The 10,405-nt window shown below is 43.0% G+C and overlaps 1 protein-coding gene across 1 annotated transcript in view; it reads right to left on the bottom strand.

The window, feature by feature from the left end:
- Positions 1-10,405, bottom strand: part of Loxhd1 (lipoxygenase homology domains 1) — a gene marked incomplete in the record, with an annotated part of 174,362 nt that overhangs the window by 62,610 nt on the left and 101,347 nt on the right. The window contains 1 exon segment of the mRNA XM_017796306.1: positions 9,706-9,870. Within this exon segment, the coding sequence (XP_017651795.1) occupies positions 9,706-9,870 (165 nt within the window).

Here is a 10,405-nt window from a genome sequence, read left to right as displayed (position 1 = left end):
CCTCTCATACTCATGGATTGGAAGAATTAATGTTGTGAAAATGACCATCCTACCAAAAGCCATTTATAGATTAAATGCAATGCCAATCAAAATCCCCATGACATTTTTCACAGAATTGGAAGAAACCACCCTAAGATTCATATGGAAGCACTAAAGACCTCGGATAGCCAAAACAACCCTGAGCACTAAGAGCAATGCTGGGGGGGGATTACTATACCAGACTTTAAACTGTATTACAGAGCTATAGTCATAAAAACAGCATGGTACTGGCACAAAAATAGACCCATAGATCAATGGAACAAAATTGAAGACCCAAATATGAGTACATGTAATTTTGGCTGCCTGATATTTGACAAGGGGGCTGAGAACATTCACTGGAGGAAAGACAGCATGTTCAGCAAATGGTGCTGGCAAAATTTGATCTACACCTGTAGAAATTGAAACTAAACCCTTATCTTTCACCTTGCACAAAAGTCAATGCCAAATGGATCAAAGACCTCAATGTGAAGCCTGAAACTCTGAAACTGTTAGAAGAAATCATTGTGAAAAACCTACAAGATATAGGTGTAGGAAAGGACTTTCTAAACCGGACACCAATAGCCCAGGAAACAAGGGCAAGATTTAAAAAGTGGGACCTCATTAAACTAAAAAGCTTCTGTACATCAAAGGAGACAACCAAGGAAGTGAAGAGAAAACCCATAGAATGGGAGAAAATCTTCACCAGCAACACATGTAACAGAGGTTTAACATCCAGAATATATAGCAAACTCAAAAAACAAAAAAACCCCTGTCAAAAGCAGGGTGGAGAACCCCTAAAAAGCTAAAATTAACCTAACATTTGACCCAGTTACAGCACTCCTTAGCAGATACCCAAAGGATTCATCCTATTGCAGAGACACTTGTACATCCATGTTTGTCGCAGCTCTTTTCACAATAGCTAAGAGATGGAAGCAACCCAAGTGTCCCTCAACTGATGAGTGATAATGAAAATGTGGTTCATTTATATGATGGAGTTTAACTCAGCAGTAAAGAAAGATGAAATCATGAAATTTGCAGGTAAATGGATGGAACTAAAAATTGTTATACTAAGTGAAGTAACACAGACTCAGAAAAAAAAAAAACCACGATGTTTGTTCTCCTTCATATGTGGATCCCAGCGCGAAATCCTCATAAATATGTATCCAGACATAACTACAGGAATCAGGATAATGAAAAGGACCCAGGGAGGTAAAGGACAGGAAAGAATCTGAAAGAGAAGAACAGTAGGAAACAGGTATTAATAAAGGAGATACGGACAAAAATGGGGTTATTTTAAGGGGAAGGGGAAGGGAGGGTTATACAAGGAATCTTGGGGATAAAGGGAAAGAAGGATCTCAAGAGAGGTGGGACCATAGGAGAAGGGTACTATTAAGGGAGAAATGGGAAAAATGGGGCACTTTAAATGGGAAAACCATGGTGGCAGGGTTAGATAATGCAAGAGATAAATAATGCCTAGCTAGTTTTTTAAAAAAGCAGAGGAAGCTGGGCATGGTGGTGCACACCTTTAATCCCAGCACTCAGGGGGCAGAGGCAGGCAGATCTCTGTGAGTTCAAGGCCAGCCTGGTCTACATAGCAAGTTCCAGGACAGCTGGGGCTACAGGGAGACCCTGTCTCAAAGAAGACCAAAAACAAAACAAACAAACAAAAAACCCAGAGGGAACCATATTAATTGAACAATCTGCTGACAAATTATACATACAGCTAGCTCAAATAATATAATACATGTCTAGGCAAGGTTTATCTGAGAATGTTTGGTCTTTGCCCAAGATTTATCTGCATAGCACATGGTAATTAAAAGTACCAGACTGGTGGAACTAACCTTTTTAAATGTCTAACAACCATACTTTGAGGCCTATACAAATTTGGTCAGAGGAACATAAAGGATAGGTTTTGCTCCTTGCCCTCCTAGGTCAACTAAGCTCCAGAGGACTATGAGCATCTCTTAAAATGTCCTGTAACTGTGGTGTGTCACCTGTTCTCTTGATGAAGGAGAACATGGAGACCCCACCAAATGGGCTTGAACCAGTGTCAAGTCTACAAAGAGGAGGGTTAACACAGAGGAAATATTTCCTCCATGCTCCACGTGAAGACAATCAAGTGAGGACAAGCAGGACCTTTGAATTATCTTCACATAGATGGAACTGATAAAAGAAAGGAGCCAGGGGCTCCTCCGAAGCCCATGTAACTGCTGAGCAATAGATCCTCAAACGACCTTAAGAGTAAAAATAAATTGGTTTATCTAAGCCAAGTATATAGTCTTAAACACACAAAAGGAAAGTATAACCAAAGATTAAAGGGATCAATATAACTCTTTAAGAGTCCATGTATATAGCTAAATGCTACATAACAAGAAATAATGCCACACAGGAGATACCTTCCTTTGAGTTGTTGGCCAGGGTAGCCCAAGAGACTCCCACACAGTAACCCAGCATAGAACTTGGAAAATGAACAACAGACCCTAATCTTATCTAAAGGAATATTGGCAAGTGATTGCTGCTAGATGAGGAAGAGCTGATCTTCCTAAAACAAGGAACTCTAGATAGGCTGACTAGATGCAGCAGATGGACAACTCTGGAGAACGGCTGGGGGTGACAACAACACAGTGGATCGTAATAGGGATTACAGAGTATATGGGCTCTAGTTGGGGGATGGAGGGACTATGGGAGGGTGCCATTTGGGATGTGGGTATACAGATGAATAAGATTGTTTGGGATGTTCTGTATGAAATACACACAAAAAAATCAACAAATAAAAATGAGTCATATTTGAGGAAGAAGCATAAAAATTTGTTCCATGTTAATTAGTAAAGAGGAAACACATTACCATTGAAATCTACACGATGATTTTATATCCATGCTCAGATGGATCTCAGAAAGTAACTGACTGTGACTAGTAATAGTCAAATACATAGAGATTAGAGATGCATGTGAAAACATCTAAGTGTTAGTAGCATTAAAAAATGAGTTTTTCTGTATAAAACAGTATATTTTAAAATGAAATAGAGGTCTTTTTTAAAGGTTAAAACCTCGTTCAATTTTACGTCTTATAGGGTTTATACTGAGTTCAATATTGTGTAACTGTATTAATTCAACTGTGAACCTAAAAATTTACAGCCAATTTTGAAAGAGATGCATCTTTGCTCTGGAAATTGTTATTGAATATGTTAATGCTGTAATGAATGTTTCTTCTAATCATGTGGCTATTAAATAAATAATTTTTTAAAAAAGAAAATACTTGTACATTACACAGTGAGGTTAATTTTTGTGACATTTATTTGTTGCGCATATATATAAATGGATATACTTACTCTGGGGGAGAGGGGGGAGACAGGCTGGGGAGAAGGTTCAGTTGGTAAAGTGCCTGTCATGTAAGCATGAGGACTGAGTGCAGATCCCCAGAACCTATGTAAAATGCTGGGCATGGTGGCACATGTCTGTAACACTGGTGCTGGCAGGGGGTAGGGTGGGGGAGACAGGTAGATCCCTGAGGCTCATTGGCCAGTCAACCTAGCCAAATTGCTGAACTTTGGGTTCAGTGAGAGACCCTGTCTCAAAAAATAAAAGGTGAAAACAATCAAAAGATGCCCAACATCAGTCTGACTTCCAAATGAACCCATACACACTTGTACACACTATCAAGTATATGCACAGCATACTACATGCATAATATACCACATACTGCAGAGTTGCACATCTGGTCAGGCACAGAGAACATATATCTGGGAGATGCCCAGTACTAGGTAACACATCAGCAGTTGAATCTCTACAACTAAGGCTCATGGAACATAGCAGAATAAGGGGTGGAGAGAGGGCTAATGCATCCCTCAACCCTCAGTGGAGGCTTCCATGTACAGCAGAGTGCGATGTACACAGAAGGCCACAACAGGCCAAGCTTTGAAGAATAAGAGACTGTAGAGTGTAGGATAGGACTCCTATATGAAACCTCACCCACCCATGGCTCAGGGACCATTGCAGAAGAGGGGGATAGAAGATTGTAAGAGCCAGGGCTGGTTCATGAACACAGGGAGGTGGAAGGTTCCAGGCCACTAGAGGCTTGCTCATGTGAGCCTGTGGTAGCAGTGGCGGTGAGCATGGGACCCATGTCAGCTCAATGAAACAAGGGCCCAAAAGGGAAGTAAGAAATAGGTGGCAGGCCAGCAGTAGACTGAGAACTATTTGAAACTGATTGCTGCTGGGTAAGGGAGAATATGACTTACATATGGCCACTGGATGGGCTGACTAGACTCCAGTAGACACATTTACACTAAAGGAAATTTGGGTACAAACACCTGAATAAATAGGACTCAGCATGTATGGCAGAGTGCATGGGGTTTGGTGGGGGCAAGAGGGAGGCATGGATGGGGGAGGTAGTCTGGATTTGATTGGGAAATGTTATAGGAAATTTAAAAAGCTCAATAAAAAAATAATGTACAACCATGTTTGTTACTGCTCTTTTCACAATAGCTAAGAGATGGGAGAAACCTAAGTGTCCCTCAACTGACAAGTGGTTGACAAAAATGTGGTGCATTTACACAATGGAGCGCTATTCAGCAGTAAAGAAAGATGAAATAATGAAATTTTCAGTTAAATGGATGGATCTAGATACTGTTATATTGAGTGAAGTAACAGACTCAGAAAAACAAAAGATGTATAGTCTTCCTCATTTGTAGATCCTAGAACCCAATCCTTTTAAATTCCATGTTCTTTTAATAAGATGATGCTATACAGCAGCCTCTTCAGCGTGAAATAACTACCACGGTCACAACTTCAGTTGTGCCTGCTTAATAAACATCATCACAATTTGGCTTGTTGATAGTTGTGCTCCTTCATTAAAGGAGGGGCAAGCAGGGTCATTGGACCCTCACCAGAGTATCCAGCCACTCTTCCCAGCCAACCGTATTGGCCCTAATCACACATGGTCTCCTGGATTTGGGGATGACTAAAGTATATAATCTGGGGAAGGCTAGGAAGAGAAGGCTTGATCCACGCTGGGTAAAGGCTTTATCTACATAGCACACGGTAAGTACCAAAATGGTGGAACTAACCTTCTTGGATGTTTAACAGCCATACTTTGAGGCCTACACTAATCTGGTCAGAGGGACTTAAAGGACAGTTTTTGCTCCTTGCCCTCCAAGGTCAACTAAGTTCCAGGGGACTATGGAGCATCTCTCAAAATGTTCTGTAACTGTGGTGAGTCACCTGTTCTCTTGTTCACGGAGGCCATGGAGACCCCACCAGATGGACTTGAACCAGTGTCCCATCTACAAATAGGAGGGTCAACACAGAGGAAACATTTCCTCCATGCTTCCAAGTGAAGCCAGGCACGGTCAAGCAGGACCTTTGACTGATCTTCACATAGATGGGACTGGTAAAAGGAAGGAGCCAGGGGCTCCGCCCAAGCCCATGTGACCCCTGAGGAACAGATCCTCAAATGACCTTAAGAGTAAAAATAAATTGGTTTATTTGGGCCAACTGTACGGTCTTAAACACCCAAAAGGAAAGTATAACCAAAGATCATCAGAATATTTCTTTAAGAATTCAAGGGAATACACTTCCCAGATATTAGGCTTAAGTCTCTATAAAAAGTTATTTAGACATTTCTCATTGATGATTTTGTTTCTAATCACAAAGTGCTGCTCAGATGTAAGACTTGAAATCTTGGTCTACAATACTGTAGTGCCCACCTGTAGCTAAGGGAGACAACCCACTATTATTCTAAAATGGTGGCTAAATTTGTTTTCTCCCCCTATCTAGAAGCCTTTGAGAGGGAACTGACACTGATTCTAACAACTCCAACAGCTATCAAAGTGCCTGAAAACAAATTCTGAGTCCATCACCCTCTAGTCCAGCCTTGGCAGACAAAAGAAAAATGAGGAGGAACCCAATAGAGGATGCTTTTGGAAGCTCTCATCAAGAAATTCCAATGGACTCTCATATGAACATTTGAAATTTATACTCTTTTGACTTTTTTCTCGTGCCCTTTCTAGAACTTGTAGTTCTAACTACTCTTGCCTTTACTTCTCCTTCACATCTCCTAGGTACCAGTCATGGACTTTCTTTTCTCCCTATAGTTATGCAATTTGGGAGTCTTTTAGATAGACCCACTGAAGGGGTACCCCGATTGCCTCACCCTGGGTCCCTGTTCAGCATGGAAGAAGCCAGATTGGTCTGGGTCCCTGTTCAGCATGGAAGAAACCAGATTGGTCTGTGCCCCTGTTCAGCATGGAAGAAGCCAGAGCAGTCTGCATCCTGATTCCATATCCACAAGTTGGGTAACCTCTTCAGAGGATGGTGTGATAAGACTAGGAGGTAGGAATTGGCTATGCAGTTAGGGTAAAAAGACCCTAAAGAAAAGTAGCCAGTTTCCTAGCTAAAAATCAAAATGTCCTTGGGCCTCTTAGTAACATACTCTGTTCCAAAGGCCAAAAATGTCAAAAGTATTTGGGAGCTCTTATCTAATCCCTAAAAGGTTCTAGGGTTACCTCTTCAGAGAGAGGAATGTTAAAAAGAAAGAGTACCCAAAGTTGTTCAGGAAAACGTTTTGGGGAGATATGGGAGGAGTTGGAGGGGAGGGAGTGGGCATGGATTTGATCAAAACACCTTATATGTGTGTATGAAATTCTCAATAAATGTGTTTAAAGTTAAAAAATTAAATAGAAAAGTGAAGTAGGGAGAAAGGAATAATAAAGCATAAAACCTCAGAAAAGGAGTTTAAGAGGAAAAATGTCATCTTGTAATCTTGGTTCTTTGATGTTTTGGTTTTTAGCCTTAGCATCATCTCTCTCAGGTCCTTACCTTGGTTCTTAAAGGAAGCCATCCATATTAACAGGAGCTACCGTCTCTCTGGTGGCCCTAACCTTCTTGTGAGGAATTTGCCTCTGGTGCATTAAAAGGGATTCTCTGCAGTAGAACGGAGGCAGCAGTGTCTGTGGTCATGACAATTCTCATTCACTGAGAACTTGCTATATGCCAGATTCAACATCAAGCACTCAGTGGCCAGTGGAGTGGGTATCGTGCCCATTTTATCAGAGGAGAAAGCTCAGAAAGGTGAAGAAATTTGCCTAAGGTCATATGGTCATACTTGAGCTTGAGCCAGACTTATCTGACTTCAGAGCCTGCATAGTCCACTTCTGGGGCTAAATTGGAAGAAATTACTGATGCTTACCCACAAGCCATGGGAAAGATGCCCTGTGGAGGTAACCACAGACCCACAGGGGATAGAAATAGACTCCACTTATGGCTTGCTGAGAAACAGAAGCCCAACCCTGCCAGGCCTTCAACAGTGAAGAAAGCTCCATCTGCAATATGGATTCTTCCACAGAATCCTTGACCTACAGCCTGGGAGCCTGAGAGCAAGCCTGGCATAGGGGTTTGGGCTTTCCTGACAGCAGCAGGCAGGAGGATGCCTGGATGTTCGCCAGTGGGTAACAGCCCATCCTTTGCCCTCACTGCTCCAGGCCTGGGCTCAAATTTGGTACCTGGTTTCTAGTTCTGCCTCTGCCACTGTAGCTGTGTTTGAGCCTTGGTTTCCTCAGCTTTAACATGCAGAGGTTAACTGGATCTATGGTTTCAGTTGTTTAGCTCTGGGATTCTTATGAATACATTTATCAATTTTCAGGAATAATTTGACTTCTGAAAGTGGAGGAACTGCTCCGGGTGGCATGGGGAGTAGCGCTTTCTCCTCTCCGGTTTGGCTATTCTGAGACACTCCTTCACTTGTCATGGCCCCTCAGATCACAATGGAGCCCCACGTCCTTCCCAGCCCTGGTATAGCATGGCTCTGGCATACAGAGCTCCACCCACCCACTCTTCCTAGTCTGACCCCAGGTTTCTTATGTAGATTTTCGCAGGTGTCCTTGCTCACTGTCTGCTGTGTACCAGCAGGCTTCAGCAGGCCTCAGCAGGCTGCACTGGCCTGTCCCTTCTGGTTTCACATGTATTAGGACAGCCTTGACCAACCACCATACCTGGCTTCCAAGACATTTTTCAGACTCCTGATAGGAACAGCTGGGTGCTGTTTTCTACTGTTCTGGGACCAAAGCTCCCTGGTCCCCTGGAGCTCCTTGACTATGGGCCCCAAGATCTCTCCAGAGGGGGGTTCCGAGCATCAGACTCTTCTTCCCCCTTGCTTTCTCCTTAAGTAAATGTTTAGACTGTAGCTCAGTTCTTCCCCTAGCCTTCACCTATTAAAAAATTGTTATTTTAAGAACAGTGTTCTTAACTGCTGAGCCATCTCTCCAGTCCCACAAATAAAAAAATTTTTAAAGAAAAAAAAATTGTTATTTTAATTCTCCCCTCCGTGTGTGTGTGTGTGTGTGTGTGTGTGTGTGTGTGTGTGTGTGTGTAGTGTAGTGTATGCAGGTGCCCATGGAGGCTAGAGCATCAGATCTTCCTAGAGGTAGCATACAGCTGGTTGTGAACTACATGACAAGGTGATAGGAATCAAACTCTGGTCCTCTGGAAGAACAGTACATACTCTTAACCATTGAGCCATCTCCCCAGTCCCACCTACTTTTTAAAGCAGACATGAATCTAAGACTCACTTGTGTGCAGGTTATATGCAAATGTTATTCTGTTTCATTTGAAGGACTTTAGTAATTTGTAGATTTTTGGTATCTGCAGGAGTCTTAGAACCAATCCCCAAAGAAACATAGGGACAGCTGTATATTCAAAGTCAGCCTATATGAAATTTCAAAGTGGTAGGTGCTGAGCATGGCCTGCTCTAGGGCAGGGAGGGAGATGGGTGCTTGTACCCATAGGGTCCTACCCAATCCTGCTGCTAGTCTATACTGCACTGCAGGCAGTTCCTACAGCAGGGCCCTGGATCCAGGACTTGACTGGAGGGAAAGGTTACTTTCTTTCTGGCTTTAGGCCAGAAAATACTTTGATGATCTGTTGATTCCCACTTTGATTGCTTTAGAGAAACAAAAGTACTTCACTGATTTATGCTGTTTAAGTCTAAGTTATCTGAGCAAAATCTTTTCATATTGTTTCTTATTTAGCTAGGAAAAACTGGAATGTTCTGGGTTGCTTTCAGATTTCACCAGATTCAGACAGATTTCCAGTTTGTCTAATTTCAGTTTGATTCCTAGCACCTAGTATGGACTTACATGCATATAAACATTTAATGTGAACGTCTGCATGACAGCTATGGAAGAGGAGTGTCAAGGCTTGGCCAAATCACCCACCTTCCTCTTTGCTTTACCCAGTAAAAGAATTACATTTGCCCTCTTTTCCAGTTCTCCCACTCACCGCCCTCACCATCAGCAGAAAATCCTCAAGTGGGGATTTCTCTGGTGTGACAGAACTGGAAGGAAGATTGTGATGGGGTCAATCATGGTTCCTCACAGATTACTCTTTTAATGTTAGCCACCCTGCATTATTATCTCTATTGTGAAGAAGAGGAAGAAGTCTCAGGTTAGATGGCACATTGTCATCAGTTAGTGTGGGCTGGAGTTTGGAATAAAACCCATATTATCTTTCTCTGGGTCCAAGGCTAGACCTATAGTAGCTCCCATCCCAAAAGTTCAGAACAGGAGTAAGAGAATGGAATCTCTGAGGTGGGTCTGGCCCCAAGTCAACTGTGAAGGAGGACCTGTGGCTATGTTAAGATGGCAGATAATGGGGTCCCCTAGGAGGGCTGGCCTTGCCTTGCAGGGTTCTTACATGGTGTGTAAAGTCTTGTCTGAAGCTCTGCATGGAAAAGGTCCCTGACGATGGTTCCATCATCCTCATTTTTGGCAAGCCAGCGGCCACAGGGAAACATCATACACTTTCCAAGAGATGGGGCATCCACCTCTACCCAGTCTACAAACCAGCCTGGGGCCTTGCCTATAGAGAGAGAGAAAGAGACAAAATACAGTGAAGAAGTACCAGCAGGAGGGGGCACTTGTCATTGTTGGTCTTGGAGAAGCCCTGGGAGGAGGTGACGGGGAGGGGTGGGGCAGGAGTCTCAACAAGCAAAGCAAGGATGCTGTCCAGTGTGGACAAAGCTCCAAACAGGGAACCAAAGGAAGCCAAAGGAAGCCTATGTCCATGGAGACTTTCATCATTTCATCCTGTGTCAGAGAGGATGCTCACAGCTCCCTTGTTCCATTTGTGATGAATGAAAGGTAAGCCAGTAAGTGCTCAGCTTAAAGAGGGAAATGAAAGCCAGCCAGAGACCCTGGACCCTGCAGTTCCAATAGTTCCTACTTTGAGAATGAGACTCTCTTCCTCAAGCTCAGAAAAGAAGAGCTGGAGAACAAAAAGAGAGTCCTACTTTACACTGAGGGAAAATTACGGATACATTCTTTGGCTGCTGTGTCAGTGGGTTCCGTGAAGGACCGGCTGACTCAGTGGTTCTCAGACTGGGGTCTCCAGTCCA

This window comes from Nannospalax galili, unplaced genomic scaffold (assembly GCF_000622305.1).
Source record: "Nannospalax galili isolate Female #2095 unplaced genomic scaffold, S.galili_v1.0 scaffold169, whole genome shotgun sequence".
In the NCBI taxonomy this organism is placed as follows: domain Eukaryota; kingdom Metazoa; phylum Chordata; class Mammalia; order Rodentia; family Spalacidae; genus Nannospalax; species Nannospalax galili.
Note: the sequence above shows the minus strand (reverse complement) of the source record. Positions and strands in the feature narration are given on the sequence as shown.